The sequence below is a fragment of the Lolium perenne genome, chromosome 4, assembly GCF_019359855.2.
Source record: "Lolium perenne isolate Kyuss_39 chromosome 4, Kyuss_2.0, whole genome shotgun sequence".
Taxonomy (NCBI): Eukaryota; Viridiplantae; Streptophyta; class Magnoliopsida; order Poales; family Poaceae; genus Lolium; species Lolium perenne.
Window position 1 is genome coordinate 302,643,020 of NC_067247.2, and position 26,210 is coordinate 302,669,229.

General features: G+C 45.4%; 1 protein-coding gene and 2 long non-coding RNA genes across 3 annotated transcripts; 2 read left to right on the forward strand and 1 right to left on the reverse strand.

Annotated features, from left to right (window-relative positions):
- Positions 1-250: 250 nt before the first annotated feature.
- LOC139830671 (uncharacterized) lies at positions 251-3,506 on the reverse strand. The gene is made up of 3 exons (XR_011743721.1): positions 3,161-3,506; positions 1,805-1,887; positions 251-532 (listed from the first exon to the last, which is right to left on the reverse strand). It is a non-coding gene; the product is annotated as an uncharacterized lncRNA (long non-coding RNA).
- Positions 3,507-9,878: 6,372 nt separating this feature from the next.
- Positions 9,879-12,074, forward strand: LOC139830672 (uncharacterized). Its single transcript, XR_011743722.1, has 2 exons — positions 9,879-10,551; positions 11,837-12,074. It is a non-coding gene; the product is annotated as an uncharacterized lncRNA (long non-coding RNA).
- Positions 12,075-12,331: 257 nt separating this feature from the next.
- LOC139830197 (uncharacterized) lies at positions 12,332-13,183 on the forward strand. The gene has a single exon (XM_071818205.1). It carries the CDS (start codon positions 12,332-12,334, stop codon positions 13,181-13,183), a length of 852 nt encoding a protein of 283 aa, XP_071674306.1.
- The last annotated feature ends 13,027 nt before the right edge of the window (positions 13,184-26,210 follow it).

Consider the following 26,210-nt stretch of genomic DNA (forward strand, 5'->3'; position numbering starts at 1 on the left):
GAGGGGTTTATGTGCATGAGGTCACTACAAAGGACCGTGAGGTCGCCTCGCATTCCCAAGCATATGGGTAGGCCAAGCAACAGCTCGACACGCCCATGCACACAACACCCACCTCAAAGGCTCACGATAGGCTTTCCAAGCCTGAGTGCTTCACCTTCCTGTGCACTTCACACATACACACACTGTGCACAGGATACGAGGGTAGAATACAGCTTGAATATCACAACATGACTATGTATGACACAAAAGATGGAAATAAGGTTCATATGTATAGCAACGCTCTAATGAGCAAGATCCAAATGACACTCAGAAGGGAAACATATCCCATCAGTACATCATACATAAGGTAGCCAAATAGTCTGGGTACAGACAAGATCCAAATTGGACTAAGAGTCCTGAAGATAATCAAGCGATGTTCCATAACCAACAAGCCACAGGCTGCTGCCTTAGGAACGATCCTGCTACGCAACGAAGTCGTCGTCCGTGAACTCGACAAAGTAGCCACCTGCGTACTGCTCATCATCTGTCGTACCTGTTTGTCGAAAAGCGGGTTCCGGAAAAAGAGGGAGAAAAACGAGGGTAAGTACCAATGGCACGTACTTGCGAGACAAGACCAGCTATGCTTGCTGGTGGGCGGTGTAAACTTCGCCCGGCTATATGTGGAGTTTAGCGGCAGCAAAGCAACTAACCAATAGAGACACGCTACAACATTCGTCTATTAGAGAAGGTGAGAGAGCGCATAAACTAGCAGTTCTATACTCTGCAAACAAAACCCAGCCAATGCGATCCCCCTTCGCCAAGAGGTATTGCAAAGGCACACACACTTTTGAAAGAGTTTTATTAGCAAATTATTAACAACAGGAAATAAGGTGTAAGTTGTTCTATGATCGAGTTAAACATCTCCAAGTCGTCCATAACCGCGGACACGGCTTATCGATAAGATCTCACCCTGCAGGGATGCACTACTGTACCCATACACGCATGTCCGACTCCACAAGCAAGGGTTTTGAGAAAACTTGCCAGCGAAACCTCGCATCACAACCCCTCCCTTCACCACAGACCAAGTCCAAGAAGCCACCTAACTAAGTTGAATCCGTATCGAAGTCCGGCGAAACTCCGAGGCGGACCTAGCTATGTGCGTCAGCGTACTAGGTGATCAGTGCCCAGCGGGATGACCACTTCGCAGCGGCTCCGCAACCTACGAGCGTGCAAGAGACAACGGGGTTACAAGGCACACGGCTTCCCCAAAAGTAACACCATGATATCTGACCACAAAGAAACAAGCTTGCACGCCCGGGAGAAACAAAACGTTACGAACTAGTTGTGGCACTTGGACAGTGGAAGCAGTTCCGGTAATAGGTCGAGGGGGGTCCCAGTGAAACCTCCCACGTGTGGTTAGTGCGCTCAGTCTTGGATCAGAAAACAAGAACTCGTCCTAATTATAAAATTAGACACAAGTGAGCCATGGTAAAACCAATTATACAGCTGACCCACCGATGCCTCTTCTTATCCATTTTAATATTAGCATTAGGGTGAGCCATGAATATCTCCAACAACAGATATAGCAAGTAAAACAACTACCCAACAAGATATCCCGAACATTTCGAGATATCAACAAAACCCTAAACTCGCCTACGACTCGCAAAGCTGGCAAACAACAAACAATGGGTAGGGCGAGGAGGTGTAATTCGGTAATATAGGTAACAGGTGGAATAGGACACGTGACACGACAGAATCGCAACATAGGGATAGCAATAGATCAAAAGAGCATGAAAATGTAAAATAGGTGAAGGGGTGGGCTCGCCTGTCAAATCGGAAGAGGAAACACGAACGCGATCTTCAGGGGTGATGTAGAGGAACTCCTCCCGAACTGCTCGGTGTCGATGTCTACTCGAGAAGAACCAAATAGCACATACAAGAAAGTAATAGCACAAATCAATACAAGGAAATGCAATGCGCAATATGATGCATGAGATGCAAAGGTTTCATACATAGCATAATTAAGTGGGGTGCTTTCCAAAGTAGCATGAAATGATAAAAACACCCACACATAGCATTTAGTTGAAGTTGCACTTTTAATTTGGCCGAACTAGGGATGCGGCCAATGATGCATGACATGGTGATATTTGAATACATCATGCTTTAGTGATGCAATTAGATATAAAGATTATGCAAATTGGAGTTGTAGAAAGAGGGTTATGAGTTTTGCAAGTTTTAGCAATTTTAAACCCAATTTATAAAGTGGTCAGATTTTATTGTTCAAAAGTTGAAACAAGTTTTATAACCATGTAGCTTAGGTTTTTCTGATGCTCAAACATATCAAGTTTGTATGAATTGAAATTTGTAAGGTTGGTTTTTAAATCAAAACAAAAAGTGTGCTGTAAGCAAAACTCCTGAAACAGTAAAGAAGAAAGGAAACTGGAGCTTCAGGAATTTTTGCGCCGGGGTGGTTCTAGCCAAGATTAAAGACAGTGGTGGGAAGCAAATGATAAAAGGATCTGCCGAAACGTTCCGGCCAGAATTTGAACTTGAGACATACAGATGGTTGGCTAGAGATATAACCAGTATAGCTGCTCGTTTGTTTTGATATGTTACATGCTTCAGTAAAGAAAACGTGTAGACTGCAGTTAACTGAAGAATTGAACAAAAGGGGGACGTTTCATCAGGTGAAGCAGATGTGCAAAAGAATGGTCTTCTCGCCAGCTATAGATTTGAACTCCGGTCTATTAAAACAGGAACATGCATCTAGCCACTGTGTTACACGATCGTGTTTGAAAAGAAAAGGATACTGAAACAAAAGAATGTTGTCGCGCGTTATCTGGAAGTTTTAACTGAAAACAGAGACAGGGTTATCTGAAAACTGTAACAGCGCGAACTGAAGACGATTCCTGTCTTTCGCACGCACACAGTCACGCGACGGAAAAAGAAGTGACTGCTGCAACGTTCTAGTGGCGTGCCCATGACGGAGAAGACGACGTTGAGATGCAGCGTGGTGGCGCGCGTCGAGCGGTACTAAAAAGGTAGGCTATTGTGCACGGATACGACGGGAAGGAGCTCGCCGGAGACATGCCCGTGGCGGCAACGTACAGCGACGAACTCGGTTCGGCGAACCAGAGATGGTTTCGAGCGGGGAAAGGGAGGAGGAGAAGCGGCTGCTCACCACGCGGCTGCCGGACGAAGGAATCGGGCGGCGGAGGTGCGGAAGCAAGGCCACGGTCGTCGGAGTCCGTGAAGAAGACGATGTGGCGAGGTCGATTACGCGCAGACCTTGACGTATACTGCTCCGCGAAGAAGTCGTTGAGGAAGAGGAAGCAGAGGCGGAACAATTTCCCCGGTCAGGTGAGCTCAAGGACGACCATGGCGTCGGCGGCGGTCGGCGATGCGCTCGAGCAAAACCCTCTCAGTTGCTTGGGAAGATACAGAACAAAGTGGGGAGTAGACACGGGAGTGGCGGCGTCGAGGAATAGAGCAGCTAGGGTTTGCTGGCTTGATCTCCATTTAGTTTGGTAAGGCCTTGTTCGGTACTCGCGGTTCTGCTGGGTTTGGAGTGTATTTCACCGGGCTAATCCAATAATACACCTAGGAAATCTACAAACACCGTTCGGCAGGCCGGGATGAAACGGAATTAGCATGGTAATCCCCCTAAAAACTCGTCGGGCCGGAGGGAATTAGAAACGCGAGGGGTACTCGCGTTTTGTCTCTTTCTCACGCGCGGTCACTCGCCTACTTCATTTTGCTACTGCCGGGCTGCCGGCGGTCTGCACGAGAAGAGCATGCATGCATAGCTAGGTGGTGTGTGTCAGACTGCCAGCTCTCAAGGGTACGCACGTGCTGAGCTGTTTGCTGGGTAGTGTCGAATCGCTGGCGGTGACCCAAAAGGTCAGTTATTTCCACCAAATACACGTCTGAACCACTACCAAACCCTGCGTAGTGTAGTATTTCCACCCGATACACGCGAGACAATACTCACCAAAACACCCCAGCCGAACAAGCCCTAAAGAAGTGAGCAGGTGGGAGGAACACATGTGGAGGAGAAGCTCTGTGTCGTGCTGGAAAGCAGAGGACAGGGAGGCGAGCGCTCTAGCTCGTCAAGGTAAGCAGGCCGGGCTGGCCTGGCCTGGCCTTGGAAAACAAAAAGGCCACGGCAGGTTTTCCTGGGTTGGGTTAGCAAGGTTAGCTTTAGGTTGATGTCGAGCTGATTTTGTCTATACCGCTCAGCGGGAGGAGGTTTGATGATTTCTGGGCGTGGCACTATGATCGACAAGGGGTGTTCTCTGTTCGGTCAGCATATAGGATGCTAGTGAAGACTAGAGAGAAGAGGGAGGCCTGGCTGGAGAAGAGGCCATCATCCTCACACACGGAGGTGATTGTAACGACCCGGAAAAACCCCATAGAATTGTTTTTTCTCCGTTGCTTGTTTTTCCGTGTCGTTCCAAGTTCATCATAGCATATGCATCATATCATCCATGTTTTCACTAAATTAAATTATTTTATAAAGTCTAGATATTTTGTTTTCTTCTCATATGGTATATCTAATAAACTCTCCTCTTTTCTTTTCTCTTAACAAAACCTTAACACCAAACCTATCTAACAAATAAGACTATTTCAAATATTTCATATACAAAGTAAATCTGGTTTTGTTTTGGTTTGGTTTGGTTTTAAAATAGGTTTCAAATCTGTTTTGAACAAGAGAGAAAAGGAAAATAAATTTTAAAAGCAAAACCCTAACATCTAACCCTGGGCCGCCTCTCCCCTTCCCTGGCCTTCTTCTTTTCCTTCCACCGGATCTATCCGGCCCACCTTCCTCCACCGCAGCAGCCCACCTGGCAGCCCATCTCCTTCTCCCTTGCCCGGCCTGCAGCGAACCGGTACGCCACCGCGTCGTTGTCGTCTTCCCCAGAGAGCACGCGAGCAGCGTGTCCCGTGGTCCTCCACCGAGCGCCCCACGCCTCACCTGCTCTCCCTTCCCTTCTTATCCCCTCCTGGAGGCTCCTGGAACCCTAGATGCTCCTATCTCCCTCCCTCACGCGCCGCCATCTCGGTTCCTCTTTTCTCTTCCATCACCGAGAACGCCGCCGCCTTTGCTTCCTATCGTCGGCGACACCGTCCACCCCTAGCCGTTCCAAGGGCACCGACGAGTGCGTCTCGTCCTCCTCTACCTCTGCTGCAAGTAATCGACACCAGGCCGCTCACCCGAGCACAAATCGTCGAATCCCTCGCTCCGGCCGCCGCAGTTCGTGGGACGAATCCGACCGCCGTGGTCAACCTCCGGCGACCTCGACCACACCACCGTGCTCTGGGTAATCTCCTCGACCCCCTGGACACCTCCGTTCTTCCCCTTGCTTCCTCCTTCTTCTTCCTCATGTTGATGCCGGTGCTTCCTCCGCAGATCCTCGCCGCCGGCACCTCTCCGGCGACCTCCAGCCGGCGGCGTCGCCCCCATCGGGTCCGCGCTACCGAGGCGCACCCGTAGCCTCCTCCTCGCTACCTGGAACCCATCGAGGCACCCGCTGCGTCGACGCCGCCCCGCGGTGATCGCCTTTGTCTGGAACGCGAGCGGCATCGTCCCCGCGTCGAACATCTCTTGCGCGTGCACGCTTGGTCTGCCAGCGTGGCCGCCACGTCGTCTCCTGGGCCCCATCCGTCAGCCTCTCCGGCTAGCTCAGCCCCGGTGAGAAATCTTTTCCCAGATCCGCATCTACACCTTTTACGCTTTGGTCCCTGCATCTTTTCAGCATCAACCCGTGGTCCCTGGATGTGCGCGTTTACATGATAACCCCTGAATATTTATAAAATAAACCCGGGGTCCTTCCCCGTATAGAAATTGTTTTCGGTCCTTACCCCAACTAAATAAATCTGTTTTCTATTTTAATTAATAATAAAACTTAATAATTAATAACTTTTAATTGGTAACTCCAATAAAAATGTTTTATATATGAAAATTAATCAGAAAAATGTGCTGAACATGAATATGCCATCCATACATCTGTTTGCATTTTGCATCGTGTCGAGACGTGATAGTTATGCATGTTCACCTAACATATATGCGGAGTATTTCGGATACCGACTATGGTTTTCCCCGCTCCGTTTAATATTGAAGTAGCGCACCCCTGCCATGTTATGCCGTGCTAATCAACACTTAAATTTGCCGGTAGAAATGCAACTCCAACCTAATTTGCTTGTCCGGGGTTCCGACTCCGATTAAATTGGATAAGTGCATCGCATCATATCTGCCATGTCATGCATATCATCTTGAGCATGCCGACTTTTTATCCGTAGTAGTAAGACTTGCATGCGTTGTGTGTTCCAGCATTTGCTTCTTCTCGGATAGGATCGCGAAGTGGTGATGTGAGATACGACGAGTTCTCCGACAAGTTCTTCTGCAGCTTTTCACAGCGAGCCCTCTCTTCACCTATTTTACTCTCTCTCTCGCATTGCTATCCCTATGTTGCGATTCTTTATCGAGTCACGTGTCCTATTCCACTTGTTTACCATAATAATCCTATATGTATCATTCCTCAACCATAGCCGTTGCTTGATGTTTGAGCCTTGCGAGTCGTAGGCGTGTTTAGGCTCTGTTGTTTATCTCGATCTGTTATCGGGATATGTTGGGTTGTTGGGAGGTTATCACATGCTATATCAGTTGTTGGAGATACACATGCTTTACTTTATTGTTAACAACTAAAATTGTAAGCAGAGGCATCTGTGAGCCCCTTTGCGAAAGCATCGGAACTTTGACTTGCTAATGTCCCCTAGGACCCGAGTTCTTGTTATCTGTTCCGAGATTGAGCGCTCTACCCGTACGTGGGGGAGTGGGACCCCCATCACCCACTACCTTTCCTCGAGTCTGTTTATTGGGAGCCACAACCTTGGTTTTATTTGCTCATATGCACGATGCATGATTTACTTCTGTTGCCTTCGGGTGTTTATATTCTGTTCTGTACTCATATCGTGGAACGATTAGCGACAGCAGGTTGTTCACACTTAGCTTAGCCGTTGACACAAACCTCTGGGTCCGTATCGGAGTACGGCCGAACTTCGTCACGGGTAGCTTAGCGGGGTGGCTCCCCTTAAACTTTCTCTTGCATTGGGAACGGTCTTGATGTGAGACTCCACCTGTAGCAAGTGGGTTCGAGCATGCGTATGGTTACATTTGGGCAACCCCTGCAGGGTGTACATCTTATCGATAAGCCGTGTCCGCGGTTATGGACGACTTGGAATTGTATGGCTTGATCATAGAACAACTTACACCTTTATGTTGTTGATAATAATCTGCTAATAACTTGATTAGTAATATAGCATTACTACAACCGATACCTAATAAAACTTGTCCACCGTTGAGTGCCTTTTACATTGCCTCTTCGCAATTGTTGGAGGGGATATGTGTAATCGGCTGGGTTATGTTTGTGTAGTATTTATCTGTTACCTTGTGCGCTCTCTTATCTTATCTGATTAGACGGATGTTGTAGCGTGTCTCTATTGGTTATAGTTATGCTGCCGCTAAACCTACCATATAGCCCCCGGCGATATATATATTATACTCGCCCGGCGAGCATAGCCATTTCTAGTCTCGCTAAGTACGTGCCGGAGTTCGTTCCTTGGTACTTACTCTCGCCTTTTTCCCCTTTCTCTTTTGCTTCCTCCCTCTTGTCGGCAACCGATGGCCCGACTTTGACAGGTACAAGATGACGACGTTAGCAAGGTTACCCTTCCGGCTTGGCCTGGGCAGGGTTATGGACGCCACTGGTTATCTTCAGGACTCTTAGTCCAATTTGTATCTTGTCCGTACTCGGACGTATTCGATCTTTTGTATGATTTGGATCTTTGTATTGTATATTTGTATCTTGACTCGTTGGAGTCGTTGTTGTAATATATCTGTATCTTGTGGGCTCTATTGTAATCCTGTTGTAATGTTACCGCTCGTGTTAATTCCTCTGGCATCACGTGTGTGATTCGTCGCGCACGTCGTGTCGGAGGGCGTCTCTGAATCGATATCGTGCGGATTTCGGTGGGATCGCTGGAATCCTCATGGTACCGGTTCCGGGGCGTCACAAGTTGGTATCAGAGCTCAGGTTGACGGTACCCCACTAGTCCAGCCTGTAGGATAGCCTTGCCAACGTTCGTTGAGTTAGAGTGTCAAAACCTATTTTCTAAAATTCGTTGGATAGATCTGATTAGCTCTATTTTCTCCTTATCTATATTCTTTCTCATCTCACCTTTGCGAGTTTTGAGTCTTCTCTCTTATCCGAGTTTTTCCGAGTCTTAGGTTTCGACGTGGGTTGGACGATCTATGCCTTTATCCTATTAGGTTCGATCTTTGGAGGACCCAGACGGAAGCGCATCATCAACAACGGAACAACGACTTCTTGTTAGTGGTGTCGCCGATCTACGTGGAGCAAGAACTCTTGTTAGTGGTGTCGAGGAGATCGTCACGCGCCTGAAGATCCGATAGTTCACCTCTCTTCCCCGTACCTTGAGGTGGAACCTCGGGGCGAGGTTCCTTGTTAGTGGTGTCGTTTGTAACGACCCGGAAAAACCCCATAGAATTGTTTTTTCTCCGTTGCTTGTTTTTCCGTGTCGTTCCAAGTTCATCATAGCATATGCATCATATCATCCATGTTTTCACTAAATTAAATTATTTTATAAAGTCTAGATATTTTGTTTTCTTCTCATATGGTATATCTAATAAACTCTCCTCTTTTCTTTTCTCTTAACAAAACCTTAACACCAAACCTATCTAACAAATAAGACTATTTCAAATATTTCATATACAAAGTAAATCTGGTTTTGTTTTGGTTTGGTTTGGTTTTAAAATAGGTTTCAAATCTGTTTTGAACAAGAGAGAAAAGGAAAATAAATTTTAAAAGCAAAACCCTAACATCTAACCCTGGGCCGCCTCTCCCCTTCCCTGGCCTTCTTCTTTTCCTTCCACCGGATCTATCCGGCCCACCTTCCTCCACCGCAGCAGCCCACCTGGCAGCCCATCTCCTTCTCCCTTGCCCGGCCTGCAGCGAACCGGTACGCCACCGCGTCGTTGTCGTCTTCCCTGTAGAGCACGCGAGCGGCGTGTCCCGTGGTCCTCCACCGAGCGCCCCCCGCCTCACCCGCTCGCCCCTCCCAACCCAACCCCCCCAGGAGGCTCCTGGAACCCTAGATGCTCCTATCTCCCTCCCTCACGCGCCGCCATCTCGGTTCCTCTTTTCTCTTCCATCACCGAGAACGCCGCCGCCTTTGCTTCCTATCGTCGGCGACACCGTCCACCCCTAGCCGTTCCAAGGGCACCGACGAGTGCGTCTCGTCCTCCTCTACCTCCTGCTGCAAGTAATCGACACCAGGCCGCTCAATTCGAGCACAAATCGTCGAATCCCTCGCTCCGGCCGCCGCGGTTCGTGGAGCGAATCCGACCGCCGTGGTCAACCTCCGGCGACCTCGACCACACCACCGTGCTCGGGTAATCTCCTCGACCCCCGGACACCTCCGTTCTTCCCCTTGCTTCCTCCTTCTTCTTCCTCATGTTGATGCCGGTGCTTCCTCCGCAGATCCTCGCCGCCGGCACCTCTCCGGCGACCTCCAGCCGGCGGCGTCGCCCCCATCGGGTCCGCGCTACCGAGGCGCACCCGTAGCCTCCTCCTCGCTACCTGGAACCCATCGAGGCACCCGCGCGCGTCGACGCCGCCCCGCGGTGATCGCCTTTGTCTGGAACGCGAGCGGCATCGTCCCCGCGTCGAACATCTCTTGCGCGTGCACGCTTGGTCTGCCAGCGTGGCCGCCACGTCGTCTCCTGGGCCCCATCCGTCAGCCTCTCCCGGCTAGCTCAGCCCCCGGTGAGAAATCTTTTCCCGCATCCAGATCTACACCTTTTACGCTTTGGTCCCTGCATCTTTTCAGCATCAACCCGTGGTCCCTGGATGTGCGCGTTTACATGATAACCCCCTGAATATTTATAAAATAAACCCGGGGTCCTTCCCCGTATAGAAATTGTTTTCGGGTCCTTACCCCAACTAAATAAATCTGTTTTCTATTTTAATTAATAATAAAACTTAATAATTAATAACTTTTAATTGGTAACTCCAATAAAAATGTTTTATATATGAAAATTAATCAGAAAAATGTGCTGAACATGAATATGCCATCCATACATCTGTTTGCATTTTGCATCGTGTCGAGACGTGATAGTTATGCATGTTCACCTAACATATATGCGGAGTATTTCGGATACCGACTATGGTTTTCCCCGCTCCGTTTAATATTGAAGTAGCGCACCCCTGCCATGTTATGCCGTGCTAATCAACACTTAAATTTGCCGGTAGAAATGCAACTCCAACCTAATTTGCTTGTCCGGGGTTCCGACTCCGATTAAATTGGATAAGTGCATCGCATCATATCTGCCATGTCATGCATATCATCTTGAGCATGCCGACTTTTTATCCGTAGTAGTAAGACTTGCATGCGTTGTGTGTTCCAGCATTTGCTTCTTCTCGGATAGGATCGCGAAGTGGTGATGTGAGATACGACGAGTTCTCCGACAAGTTCTTCTGCAGCTTTTCACAGGCGAGCCCCCTCTCTTCACCTATTTTACTCTCTCTCTCGCATTGCTATCCCTATGTTGCGATTCTTTATCGAGTCACGTGTCCTATTCCACTTGTTTACCATAATAATCCTATATGTATCATTCCTCAACCATAGCCGTTGCTTGATGTTTGAGCCTTGCGAGTCGTAGGCGTGTTTAGGCTCTGTTGTTTATCTCGATCTGTTATCGGGATATGTTGGGTTGTTGGGAGGTTATCACATGCTATATCAGTTGTTGGAGATACACATGCTTTACTTTATTGTTAACAACTAAAATTGTAAGCAGAGGCATCTGTGAGCCCCTTTGCGAAAGCATCGGAACTTTGACTTGCTAATGTCCCCTAGGACCCGAGTTCTTGTTATCTGTTCCGAGATTGAGCGCTCTACCCGTACGTGGGGGAGTGGGACCCCCATCACCCACTACCTTTCCTCGAGTCTGTTTATTGGGAGCCACAACCTTGGTTTTATTTGCTCATATGCACGATGCACGATTTACTTACATTGCCTTCGGGTGTTTATATTCTCGTTCGTACTCATATCGTGGAACGATTAGCGACAGCAGGTTGTTCACACTTAGCTTAGCCGTTGACACAAACCTCTGGGTCCGTATCGGAGTACGGCCGAACTTCGTCACGGGTAGCTTAGCGGGGTGGCTCCCCTTAAACTTTCTCTTGCATTGGGAACGGTCTTGATGTGAGACTCCACCTGTAGCAAGTGGGTTCGAGCATGCGTATGGTTACATTTGGGCAACCCCTGCAGGGTGTACATCTTATCGATAAGCCGTGTCCGCGGTTATGGACGACTTGGAATTGTATGGCTTGATCATAGAACAACTTACACCTTTATGTTGTTGATAATAATCTGCTAATAACTTGATTAGTAATATAGCATTACTACAACCGATACCTAATAAAACTTGTCCACCGTTGAGTGCCTTTTACATTGCCTCTTCGCAATTGTTGGAGGGGATATGTGTAATCGGCTGGGTTATGTTTGTGTAGTATTTATCTGTTACCTTGTGCGCTCTCTTATCTTATCTGATTAGACGGATGTTGTAGCGTGTCTCTATTGGTTATAGTTATGCTGCCGCTAAACCTACCATATAGCCCCCGGCGATATATATATTATACTCGCCCGGCGAGCATAGCCATTTCTAGTCTCGCTAAGTACGTGCCGGAGTTCGTTCCTTGGTACTTACTCTCGCCTTTTTCCCCTTTCTCTTTTGCTTCCTCCCTCTTGTCGGCAACCGATGGCCCGACTTTGACAGGTACAAGATGACGACGTTAGCAAGGTTACCCTTCCGGCTTGGCCTGGGCAGGGTTATGGACGCCACTGGTTATCTTCAGGACTCTTAGTCCAATTTGTATCTTGTCCGTACTCGGACGTATTCGATCTTTTGTATGATTTGGATCTTTGTATTGTATATTTGTATCTTGACTCGTTGGAGTCGTTGTTGTAATATATCTGTATCTTGTGGGCTCTATTGTAATCCTGTTGTAATGTTACCGCTCGTGTTAATTCCTCTGGCATCACGTGTGTGATTCGTCGCGCACGTCGTGTCGGAGGGCGTCTCTGAATCGATATCGTGCGGATTTCGGTGGGATCGCTGGAATCCTCATGGTACCGGTTCCGGGGCGTCACAGTGATCGAGAAGCAGTGGACGTCTTTGTGGAAGACCAGGGTCCCTTCAAAGGTGAGAATGTTCCTCTGGAGATTATCCAAGCAATCTTTACCGACGAACGAGGTCCGCCACCGAAGACATATGGCAGATGATGATCATTGCCAGTTCTGTGGGGCACAAGATTCATGGAGGCATGCCTTGGTTGATTGTAATTTAGCCAGGTCAGTCTGGGCTCTAGCAGATGAAGAGCTAACTGAGCATATTCAGTGTTCGGCTGAAGGGGACGCGAGAGAGTGGATAGCCAGTCTGATTTCTACTCTTAAACACTCCGAGCAGACAAGGGTTTTTGTGACCTTGTGGGCAATTTGGCATGCGAGGAGGAAGGCGATACATGAGAACATATTCCAGAGTCCTTTATCTGTCCATTTTTTCGTTCAGAATCTGATGGCAGAGCTGAGTTTTGCTGAATCTAGTAAGGATCGGAGAGCGAGGGTCAATACCCCAATGCAGTCACCGGCATGGATTCCTCCTCCTAGCGGGGTGATCAAGATCAATGTTGATGCAGCTATGGGGAAGAATACGCGGCGAGGATCAGTAGCCGCAGTGGCGAGAGATGACTCTGGGAAGTTTGTGGGTGCTTCTGCGGTGGTGTTGAGCGGGCAGGTCGCGGCGGAGACGGTAGAAGCACTGGCGTGTCGGGAGGCAATCGCCCTTGCTCGAGACATCAACGCTCGGCGGGTGCGGGTGGCGAGCGACTGCAGCAATGTGATTGCAAGCATTGAAGAAGGAACGCGGGGTGTCTATGCTCTCATTACTATGGAGCTGAGGGATGCAAAGCGGGATTTTGAGGAACTCTCGTTCTGTCACGAGAGGAGAGGTTCGAATAAGGAACCTCATTCTTTAGCTAAGTTTGTAGTGTCAGATGATCTAGGCCGCCAAGTTTGGTTTTTATCGCCACCGGATGGCGTTTGTATCCCGATGTTTGTGAGTTAATAAAGGCGGGTGGATCTCTCTCAAAAAAAAGCAAGGTTAGCTTTAGGTTTTATTTTTTTCTTTTATTTTTTTTCCTTTTCTGATTTTTGTTTACTTTTCAAATAAAAACTGTTTTATCAATTTGATAAAAGGGTGTTGGTTGAAGGTTTGAAAAGGAAAAGAATATGAAAAGAAACCAAGCCTTTAAACCATATATGGTGGCTTGAGAAAAGAAAGAGAATATAATTATAAGAGAGAGAGAGGGAGACATAGAGAATTAAGAGAGATTGAAATTATTTGGTTTTCAAATATTTGTAAGCCCTAATGGGCTCATCCATTTGAGATTCATCTCAAGGATAAAAGATAGGTGCATTGCAAAAGAAAAAGGGGAGAGCTAGGTTTATAGCAACCAAGGAAAAAGGAAAATTTTGGCATAACCTATTTGTAATATAGATTAAGTAGAGGGAGAAAGTTTGGCTTGTGCTTCTCTTGTGACATCACAAGTGGTGAGATGAAACAAGAGAGAGAAGGAGGAAGAACAACACATGAAAATATAGGGCAACAAAACCAAATGCAATTTATTTAAAAACCAAAGGTGACATGATATGACATGCATGATGCAAAGATGATGCATAAACATGGAAAGTAAAGATGGTAGCTCACTTGGGATGTTACAGGGCGCGCCCCCTAGTGTGTGGGTCCCCCGTGGCCCCTCCGACTCCGCCTCTTCGCCTATTTAGGCCTCCCTGACCTAAAACTTCGACACCGATTGACGAAACCCGAGAAAACCTTCCAGAGCCGCCGCCATCGCGAAACTCCAATTCAGGGGACATAAGTCTCTGTTCCGGCACGTCGCCGGGACGGGGAATTGCCCCCGGAGTCATCTCCACAGCCGTCTCCACCGCCATCTTCACCGCCATCGCTGTCTCCATGATGAGGAGGCAGTAATTCACCCCCGGGGTTGAGGGCTCCGCTGTAGCTATGTGGTTCATCTCTCTTTATGTGATCTAGTTGAATATCATCTATGTGCTACTCTAGTGATGTTATTAAAGTAGTCTATTCCTCCTCCACGGTGTAATGGTGACAGTGTGTGCATCGTGTAGTACTTGGCGTAGGTTATGATTGTAATCTCTTGTAGATTATGAAGTTAATTATTGCTATGATAGTATTGATGTGATCTATGCCTCCTTCATAGTGTGATGGTGACAGTGTGCATGCTATGTTAGTACTTGGTGTAATTGCAATGATCTATCATGCACTCTAAGGTTATTTAAACATGAATATCGAATATTGTGGAGCTTGTTAACTCCGGCATTGAGGGTTCGTGTAATCCTACACAATTAGTGGTGTTCATCATCCAACAAGAGAGTGTAGAGTGGTTCTATTATGTGATCATTGTTGAGAGTGTCCACTAGTGAAAGCAGGATCCCTAGGCCTTGCTTCCAAGCATCGAATCTCCGTTTGTTTACTGTTTTATTGCATGTTTACTCGCTGCCATATTTTATTCAGATCGCTATTACCACTCATATTCATTCATACCACTTGTATTTCACTATCTCTTCGCCGAACTAGTGCACCTATACATCTGACAAGTGTATTGGGTGTGTTGGGGACACAAGAGATTCTTGCTTTGTGGTTGCAGGGTTGCTTGAGAGGGATATCTTTGACCTCTTCCTCCCTGAGTTCGATAAACCTTGGGTGATCCACTTAAGGGAAAACTTGCTGTTGTTCTACAAACCTCTGCTCTTGGAGGCCCAACACTGTCTACAAGAAAAGAAGCGTGAGTAGACATCAAGCACTTTTCTGGCGCCGTTGCCGGGGAACGAAGGAAAGCTACACCATTTCCTCCCTCATCAACCACGCGCCAGTCCTGGACAGCATCAAGTACTTTTCTGGCGCCGTTGTCGGGGAGGAAAGGTAAAAGGTACTCACACTCCGGATCTCGGCTACTAAGCTATTTTCTGGGTGAGTGCTCGAAGCTATTTCCTTTAGATCCTGCAATTGCATTTTTTTGTTTCTTGTTTTACACTAGTTTGGCATAATGGAAAACAACTATGAGCTTTTTAATTTATTTCCTAAGTTAAGACATGAATTGTGTGATGCCAAAATTAAAGAACCTATGGAACCTCATTTGCATGCTAGTAGCAATGTTATTGGTATGAACGCAATCACTGCTAATGCTATGGAGAAGTCTAAGCTTGGGGAAGCTAGTTTTTATGATCTTTTTAGCTTCCCATCTTTAGGGGAGAAAATTTGCTCTGATAATACTTTATCTCCCATATGCGATAACTCTAATGATGCTTGTGATATTTTAAATCCACCAACTGCAAGTACTGCTTTCGAGATACCCATGAAAATTATTGAACGTGTTATGGATAACCGCTATGAATGGGATGGAACTGTCCATCCTGGAGATCATTTACTATTTTTGCATGAATTATGCGGGTTATTCAAGTGTGCAGGTATCTCTATGGATGAAGTGAGGAAGAAACTATTCTCTATTTCGCTGTCTGGTAAAGCGGCGCATTGGTATAAATTGCTGAAGAATAGTCATTCTCTTGGTTGGGAGGAAATTGTATCTCTCTTTTATTCTAAATTTTATCCTCCTCATGAAGTGCATATTGATAGGAATTACATTTATAACTTCTATCCTCGTGATGGAGAGAGTATTTCCCAAGCATGGGGGAGATTGAAGTCACTAATGCTCAAATGTCCCATTCATGAGCTCCCCCGTAATGTTATTATTAATAATTTTTATGCAAGGCTTTCAGGACATCACAAGGACACTAGTAGGAAAACCCTTATAGGCGGAGCTTAGTTCTGTGGCGCACCACAAAAAATGCGCCACAGAAAGTTATTTTGTGGCGCACCAGGCACGGTGCGCCACAGAAATAGCTTAATTTTGTGGCGCACCATGGATCCATGCGCCACAAAAATTTGGTGGGGCCAGCCCCAATCATTGGTTTCACTATTTATGTGGCGCACAGGATCACGTGCGCCACAGAAGCTACACATTTCTGTGGCGCACATGAGTTCCATGCGCCACAGAACTTTTTTGGCTCCCCACGCAACTCCACCCCCACCCCCCTTGGATCGCCTTTTTTACCTCTTTACAAAATAAGAACAATAGATAAAAATTTCAAAAAATAAATTCCTTCAAGATGCCCATGTATTATGTCATCTTTACCACTGAGAATTAACAAACATGAATTTTGACTTTTTTTGCAAAATTGCGTGGGAAAATCATGAAACTGGATTTCTGGTTGCATACGAACTCGAAAAAAACGCATAATATATCAAAATGTTCCCGGTTGGACAATTTTTAGAATCTCCAAATTCGAAAAGAGTAAAAAGTTACGGCCAGTTAAAGTTTTTTGGCTGCAAAATACAAAAAAAAGAAAAAAATTCAGTGGCGCACCTAGTGCCCGTGCGCCACAGAATTAACGTCCAAAAAATTCTGTGGCGCACCTAGTTCTGCCCTCCTCCACTTCTCCTCCACTTCTCCTCCACTTCTCCTCACTTCTCCTCCACTTCTCCTCCACTTCTCCTCACTTCTCCTCACTTCTCCTCCACTTCTCCTCACTTCTCCTCCACTTCTTCTCCTTCTCCTCCTCCTCCTCCACCACAACCACCACCACCACCTCCTCCTCCGGCCGGCCTCCTCCTCTTCCACCACCACCACCACCACCTCCTCCTCCTCCGGCCGGCCTCCTCCTCCTCCTCCACCACCACCACCTCCTCCGGGGCCGGCCTCCTACTCCGGCGACCTCCTCCTCCTCCTCCTACTCCGGCGACCTACTCCGGCGACGACGACCTTCTCCTCCTCCTCCTACTCCGGCGACCTACTCAGGCGACGACGACCTTCTCCTCCTCCTCCTACTCTGGCGACCTACTCTTCCTCCACCTCCACCACCTCCCCTTCCTTCACCACCACCTCCTCTTCCTCCACCACCTCCTTCACCACCACCACCACCTCCTCCACCACCACCTCCATCACCACCACCACCACCACCACCACCACTACCACAACCACCTCCATCACCACCACCACCACAACCACCACAACCTCCTCCTCCTCCGGCCGTCCTCCTCCTTCACCCACCCACCCACCTCCGGCTACCTTCCAGCGAAATTTAAAAATAAAAAATAAAAAAATTCGGCGGGGGCGGCCCCTGATCTAGATCTAGATCTAGATCTGGCCGCCTTTTTTTTGAATTTCAAAAAAAAAATCTGTGGCGCACCACCACCGGTGCGCCATAGAAATAAGTTTCTGTGGCGCACCATCGCCGGTGCGCCACAGAAATAAGACTTTCTGTGGCGCATGGGCCGGTGCGCCACAGAAACCTTATTTTTGTGGCGAGAATTCTGTGGCGCACCGCCCATGCGCCACAGAATTGATTTTTGGTGCGCCACTGATGAGCCTTTTCCTACTAGTGGGACTATCTAGATGCCTGTTCGGAGGGATCTTTCACAAGCAAGGAGGTTGAAGCTAGGTGGGATCTTCTTGATCGGATTGAGGAGAACGCTGAAGGATGGGAGAACAACAAAGGTAAAGAGTTAGGTATAAAATATGATTATGAATGCATTGAAACATTTATGGATACTGGTAAATTTCGAAATATGAGTGCTACCTATGGTCTTGACTCTCAAGTTGCTGCAAATCTTTATAAAGCTTTTGCCTCTCATTTTGAATTGCCTAAGAAGAATTTTGATAAGTATCATGAACCTTTTAAAGATGCTTGCATGAAGGATGAAATTGTTGTTAATGATTGCAATAAACATGCTCAAACTCCTAAGACTTCCTATAAGCATGTTAATTTTGGTGGAATGCATAGACCTTGTGGAATTAGTCAAGTCGAAGATGAATATTGTATCCATCATATTAATGAAAAAACTAGAAAGTGGGCTAGGGTTCTAGATGATCTTGGTAAAAAGGTTTGTGCCGACTATCCTTTTATTTGTGAAGTTTGCCATAGAGTGGGTCATTTTAATTTTCAATGCTCCTCCAATGGTAATTTGAACCCCATGAGTGCTGCAAATTTGTATTGTGATGATGAAATTACTCCTAATCAGCATGATGAACTTACTTTATTTTTGTGATGTGAAGAGCTATCAAGAAAAATCTCTTTGTTACATATGAGTGATCTTGATATTGATGATGTCCTGCATGGGTGTTTTTCTTATTGCATTGATAATAGCCATACAAATACTTACATACAAAATATTTTAGAAGATGACACCTTGCCAAAATATGATAGGACCGCTATGTGTTTTGAACTAATTAATGAAAAGGAGGAATCCTCCCAAGTTTCTTCTATTATTTCTGAAAGTAAATCAGGGTATGTGGACAAGCCACCCTTCAAGCCTCTTCCTCCTAAAGAAGGGAACAAGGAGAAGAAGAAGAAAAGGGAACGAAGAAGAAGAAGAAGAAGAAGAAGAAGAAGAAGGAGGAGGAGAATAAAGAGAAAGAGGTAACGGCATATCCCCGCATGAATGAGATAACGCTAGGTAACCGTAAGTATGTTGCTCCTAATGATTATCATGATAATGAATCTGAATACAATGATCTTCCTATGCCCTTTACATACATTAGTGATCATGATTTGAAAGAGCACACTACTTTTGATATTGCAAATCTCTGGGAAACTAATTCTGAAAATGATGATGTTAATAATTGCCATAGTATCAGTACTATCCATGCTTCCTCCCATAATGATATAGAAATCTCTAAGCTTGGGGATGAGGTGTTTGAAAATCCTTTTGCTACTGATCATTACATGTTTGATACATCTTCTTCTTGCAACAATGATGGTATGATCACGGATGAACCTACCGTGAAAGATAACTATTCTATTTCTTATGATGACATTATGCCTCCGACCTTTGATGATTATTATAAAGAATGCTATGATATAGGTTATAACTATCCTTATGAAACTTGTCATAGTTATGATTGGATTGCCAAAAACAATTCCTTAATATGCAACTTGTTTGCCATGTTCAAATTCTTGATAATAATCTTGCTCCAATTACTATTAATGAGAAGAACTCTTCTTATGCCAAAATTAATGATACTTCTATGCATATGAACCATGATAAGAATGTTTTAAGTGATGGGTATATTGTGGATTTCATCAATGATGCTACTGAAAGTTATTACGAGAGAGGGAAACATGGTTATATGCATCTTAATAATATTAAGTTTCCCCTCTTTATGTTGAGAATCTTGAAGTTGCTCGTGTTTTATCCTCCTATGCTTGTCACTTCGTTCTTCATGAATTCATTTGTGTACAAGATTCCTTTGCATAGGAAGTGGGTTAGACTTAAATTTGTTTTGAATTTGCTTCTTGATGCTCTCTTTTGCCTCAACTCTTATTTCTTGGGAGTGCATCATTGAAATTATTGAGCCCATCTTAATGGCTATAAAGAAAGAACTTCTTGGGAGATAACCCATGTGTTTATTTTGCTACAGTAACTTTGTTTTATATTTGAGTCTTAGAAGTTGTTACTACTGTAGCAACCTCTCCTTATCTTTATTTTATTGCATTTTTGTGCCAAGTAAAGTCTTTGATAGCAAGGTTGATACTAGATTTGGATTACTGCGCAGAAACAGATTTCTTGCTGTCACGAATCTGGGCTGAATTATCTGTAGGTAACTCTGAAAATTCTGCCAATTTACGTGAGTGATCCTCAGATATGTACACAACTTTCATTCAATTTGAGCATTTTCATTTGAGCAAGTCTGGTTCCTCTTAGAAATTCGTCTTTACGGACTGTTCTGTTTTGACAGATTCTACCTTTTATTTCGCATTGCCTCTTTTGCTATGTGGGATGGATTTCTTTGTTCCACTAACTTCCAGTAGCTTTAGGCAATGTCCAGAAGTGTTAAGAATGATTTTGTCACCTCTGAACATGTGAGTTTTTGATTATGCACTAATCCTCTAATGAGTTGTTTTGAGTTTGGTGTGGAGGAAGTTTTCAAGGGTCAAGAGAGGAGGATGATACAATGTGATCAAGAAGAGTGAAAAGCCTAAGCTTGGGGATGCCCCGGTGGTTCATCCTTGCATATTTCAAGAAGACTCAAGCATCTAAGCTTGGGGATGCCCAAGGCATCCCCTTCTTCATCGAGAAATTATCAGGTCCCTTCTCTTGAAACTATATTTTTATTCGGTCACATCTTATGTACTTTACTTGGAGCGTCTGTTTGCTTTCGTTTTTGTTTTTGTTTGAATAAATGCATGCTTGTGTGGGAGATATACACGCTCCGCTGGTTCATATGAACACATGTGTTCTTAGCTTTTAATTTTCATGGCGAAGGTTGAAACTGCTTCTTTAATTATTATATGGTTGGAAACAGAAAATGCTACATGTAGTAATTGGTATAATGTCTTGAACAATGTGATACTTGGCAATTGTTGTGCTCATGATTAGGCTCTTGCATCATATACTTTGCACCTATTAGTGAAGAAATACATAGAGCTTGCTTAAATTTGGTTTGCATGATTGGTCTCTCTAAGGTCTAGATATTTTCTAGTAAGGGTCGAACAACAAGGAAGACGGTGTACAATCTTATAATGCTTGCAATATGTCTTTTATGTGAGTTTTGCTGTACCGGTTCATACTTGTGTTTGTTTCAAATAGCCTTGCTAGCCTAAACCTTGTATTGAGAGGGAATACTTCTCGTGCATCCAAATCCTTGAGCCAAACACTATGCCATTTGTGTCCACCATACCTACCTACTACATGGTATTTCTCCGCCATTCCAAAGTAAATTGCTTGAGTGCTACCTTTAAATTTCCATTCTTTGTCTTTGCAATATATAGCTCATGGTACAAATAGCCTAAAAACTATTGTGGTATTGAATATGTACTTATGCATTTTATCTCTTATTAAGTTGCTTGTTGTGCGATAACCATGTTCCTGGGGACGCCATCAACTACTCCTTGTTGAATATCATGTGAGTTGCTATGCATGTCCGTCTTGTCTGAAGTAAGGGCGATTTACCATGAGTTGAATGGTTTGAGCATGCATATTGTTAGAGAAGAACATTGGGCCGCTAACTAAAGCCATGATCCATGGTGGAAGTTTCAGTTTTGGACAACAATCCTCAATCTCTTATGAGAATATTATTTGTTGCTAAATGCTTATGCATTAAAGAGGAGTCCATTATCTGTTGTCTATGTTGTCCCGGTATGGATGTCTAAGTTGAGAATAATCAAAAGCGAGAAATCCAATCCGAGCTTTCTCATTAGACCTTTGTACAGGCGGCATAGAGGTAGCCCTTTGTGACACTTGGTTAAAACATATGTATTGCGATGATAATCCAGGTAATCCGAGCTAATTAAGACAAGGTGCGGGCACTATTGGTATACTATGCATGAGGCTTGCAACTTGTAGGATATAATTTACATGATACATATGCTTTATTACTACCGTTGACAAAATTGTTTCTTGTTTTCAAAACCAAAGCTCTAGCACAAATATAGCAATCAATGCTTCCCTCTGCGAAGGGCCATTCTTCTACTTTTATGTTGAGTCAGTTCACCTATTTCTCTCCATCTCAAGAAGCAAACACTTGTGTGAACTGTGCATTGATTCCTACATACTTGCATATTGCACTTATTATATTACTTTGCATTGACAACTATCCATGAGATATACATGTTACAAGTTGAAAGCAACCGCTGAAACTTAATCTTCCTTTGTGTTGCTTCAATGCCTTTATTTAGAATCTATTGCTTTATGAGTTAACTCTTATGCAAGACTTATTGATGCTTGTATCGAAAGTACTATTCATGAAAAGTCTTTGCTATATGATTCAGTTGTTTAATCATTGTCTTTACCATTGCTTTGAATCGCTGCATTCATCTCATATGCTTTACAATAGTATGATTAAGATCATGTTGGTAGCATGTCACTTCAGAAATTATCTTTGTTATCGTTTACCTACTCGAGGACGAGTAGGAACTAAACTTGGGGATGCTGATACGTCTCCAACGTATCGATAATTTCTTATGTTCCATGCTTGTTTTATGACAATACCTACATGTTTTGTTCACACTTTATATCGTTTTTATGCATTTTCCGGAACTAACCTATTGACGAGATGCCGAAGGGCCAGTTGCTGTTTTCTGCTGTTTTTGGTTTCAGAAATCCTATAAAGGAAATATTCTCGGAATCGGACGAAATCAACGCCCAATATCTTATTTTTCCCGGAAGCTTCCAGAGAACCGAAGAGGGGCCAGAGGGGAGCCAGGGGGCCCCACCCCACAGGGCGGCGCGGCCAAGGGGGGGCGCGCCCCCCTAGTGTGTGGGTCCCCCGTGGCCCCTCCGACTCCGCCTCTTCGCCTATTTAGGCCTCCGTGACCTAAAACTTCGACACCGATTGACGAAACCCGAGAAAACCTTCCAGAGTCGCCGCCATCGCGAAACTCCAATTCGGGGGATAGAAGTCTCTGTTCCAGCACGCCGCCGGGATGGGGAATTGCCCCCGGAGTCATCTCCACCGCCGTCTCCACCGCCATCTTCACCGCCATCGCTGTCTCCATGATGAGGAGGGAGTAATTCACCCCCGGGGCTGAGGGCTCCGCTGTAGCTTTGTGGTTCATCTCTCTCTTTATGTGATCTAGTTGAATATCATCTATGTGCTACTCTAGTGATGTTATTAAAGTAGTCTATTCCTCCTCCACGGTGTAATGGTGACAGTGTGTGCATCGTGTAGTACTTGGCGTAGGTTATGATTGTAATCTCTTGTAGATTATGAAGTTAATTATTGCTATGATAGTATTGATGTGATCTATGCCTCCTTCATAGTGTGATGGTGACAGTGTGCATGCTATGTTAGTACTTGGTGTAATTGCAATGATCTATCATGCACTCTAAGGTTATTTAAACATGAATATCGAATATTGTGGAGCTTGTTAACTCCGACATTGAGGGTTCGTGTAATCCTACACAATTAGTGGTGTTCATCATCCAACAAGAGAGTGTAGAGTGGTTCTATTATGTGATCATTGTTGAGAGTGTCCACTAGTGAAAGCAGGATCCCTAGGCCTTGCTTCCAAGCATCGAATCTCCGTTTGTTTACTGTTTTGTTGCATGTTTACTCGCTGCCATATTTTATTCAGATCGCTATTACCACTCATATTCATTCATACCACTTGTATTTCACTATCTCTTCGCCGAACTAGTGCACCTATACATCTGACAAGTGTATTGGGTGTGTTGGGGACACAAGAGACTTCTTGCTTTGTGGTTGCAGGGTTGCTTGAGAGGGATATCTTTGACCTCTTCCTCCCTGAGTTCGATAAACCTTGGGTGATCCACTTAAGGGAAAACTTGCTGCTGTTCTACAAACCTCTGCTCTTGGAGGCCCAACACTGTCTACAAGAAAAGAAGCGTGAGTATACATCAGCAACTAAAGCACTTTTCCCCATTTGGTTCTTTCTCCTGACGTGGGCATTACCCTTCGAGTAACCAGCGTTGCCCTATCCGGCATTGACTAATTGGAGGCCCATGAAGATACCTGAAGGCGTGATGGGCCGCTAGGTCGGCGTACCAGAAGATTCCTTGACGGGCAAGATAAGGAAGTGAACAAACAAGGAAAGATTGGATCTAAACTACTGTAAATCTAGTCGTATTCGGTTAGACCTCTTGAGACCTGGCCTCCTATATAAAGGCCAAGAGAGGGGCTGCTGACAAGGTATCAACTTGTCAATGCCTATGGATTGTAGGCTAGGGTTTAGTTGGAAGTAGAGGGCAAGTAGATCTCGAAGGTTTCAGCCGAAAAGTACTCGACGATTATGAAAACTAGGGTTTGAAACAATGATTCGATTCCCTCTTCGTCCCTCGACTCCCCCTTTATATAGGAGGCGGAGCCGAGGGATTCGTGTTGTATAAGTTACAGAGTCCGGGACGGTTTCTAATTCATCCCGCCAGATTACAAATAACACTTCCTATTACAACTCTAACTTTCCTTAATATATCTTGGGCTCCCGAATCTTCTTATTCTTCGGGTAGTGGGCCTTCAGCAAACCCCGGGTACTATCTTCAGCAGGCCCATTTGGGATGCCTATGTCAGTAGCCCTCGAGATTTTTCTTGAATCGTAGAGTCAGGGAAAATCTCCACTGTTTACTTTTATTCGACAACTTCAACTTTTCTATATTTCTTTACATAAAATTCTATATTGTACATGGATAATGGTAGTTGGGGCTAGTTCATCTGACGGATCAGGTACTAGTTAACTGCTCTAGTGGCAATCCGCAAAAACCTACTTCAAGATCACGTCCCTGGACATGACCTCGGGATACTGGTGTAAACTTCGACAGGTGCCGCTTAAGGTCTTACCATTCTGTCGAGTCCCAGTAAAATTTATCGGGTACCTAACGCGTCCGTTAGGATTTTTCTTCGTATCTGTTGATACGGATGAAAGTAGCAGAGCGCATTCTTCGGCGATGCCACGCCCAGCAGAACGGATCTGGGGTCTTACCTTCACAAATTTGCGGCATTCAGAAATTGATCGCAACTTTGGCGTTCTGAGAATATATTGTCGAGTGCTTTTCCGGCTGTTGGAATGGCACATTTTATCGAGTCAAAGATGACTTATATTGTTCTCCCGATGGGAGTATATGTAGAGTTAGTTATAACTCGAAATATACTCTTTTGCTCTTTTATCTTTCTTTTTTCTCTGTCTTTCTTTCTTTTATAATTTCCTCGGGCACGCGAACAGCGTTCCCGATGGGAGTAGCCCCCGAGGCTACAGCCAAGGACTTGTACTTGGGTGTAGGCTCCACGCCTTATGCCGACATATTTCCCTTTCTCTCCCGGAGTTTTACAATTTCTCGGGTGCGCGAACAGCGCTCCCGATGGGAGTAGCCCCCGAGGCTACAGCCAAGGACTTGTGCTTGGTTGTAGGCTCTCACAATTTCTATATTGCCATACTCGAAATTTTACTTTTGTCGAAGTAGCCCCCGAGCATTTGGGCAAAAACTTGTATTTGATCAAAGGCTCCCGAAGTATTCAATAACTTCTCCTGTCGTCAATCTTCTTTTATTTTTCTTGTCGGCATGCTTTCCTTAGTCAAATTTACTTCATCTCTGTTACTAGTCGTGATTTTTCTTCCTTGTGGGTCCATTGTTTCCACCATGTTGACACGCCGTGCAAGTGGGGGACACACGTCCTCCGCTTTTCCTGGCGCACGTACTGTAACGTCTGTTCTGTTCCATCTCAGTAAAAATACCTTTTTACCCTTTATCTACAAGATCTTTTTTCACCACACGATTTCTTCATCCAACGGTGCATTGCTTCGTCCAATTCCTATATAAACCTTTCTTCAACCTCTGTTCACATCTTCGTTTGCGCCGCACCTCTGTTCCTCTTTGCAAAAAACTTCCACTGCGCCCAACTCTCTTTGATCTTACGCACGCACGACTTTGCTTTTCCAGTGCCGTTGATGCCACCGCGCACGCGACTCACTCGCCACAGTACTCCAGAGTCCAAGATGGCCGCTGAAGATCTTGAGTGGGAGAGATCTAAAATCTCCAACCAAGACGTCAACATGCTGAAGAGGCTAGGCCTGATGAAGAAAGAAGACGCCATCCGCTTTCCCAGCGAAGAAAGCTACCCAACCCCTCCAATGGAGTACCGGGTTAGTTTCGTTGATCACCTCATCCGCGGCCTTTCTGCCCCAATTCACGATTTCCTCCGCGGCCTTCTTTTTGTTTATGGGATTCAGCTGCACCAGTTGACCCCCAATTCCATCCTCCATGTCTCTATTTTTATCACTCTTTGCGAGTGCTTCCTTGGAGTCCCTCCTAACTGGGCTCTGTGGAAACGCATTTTCTGCCTCCGCCGCAATGGCTCCCACAACGCCACCTATAACATAGGCGGTGTTGTTATCTGTGTCCAATCTGACGTTGATTACTTCGACGTCAAATTTCCTGATTCTGTCCAAGGGTAGCGCAAAAGGTGGCTCTACATACACGAAGAAAGTGCCAATTCTGTTGAGCACAACATAGTCCCTTTCGACGGAAGTGCCAAAATTCTGCG

What these genes read in the sequence shown, in the direction of transcription:
- LOC139830197 (XM_071818205.1), top strand. Translation starts at nt 12,332, where the DNA reads ATGGCAGATGATGATCATTGCCAGTTCTGTGGGGCACAAGATTCATGG.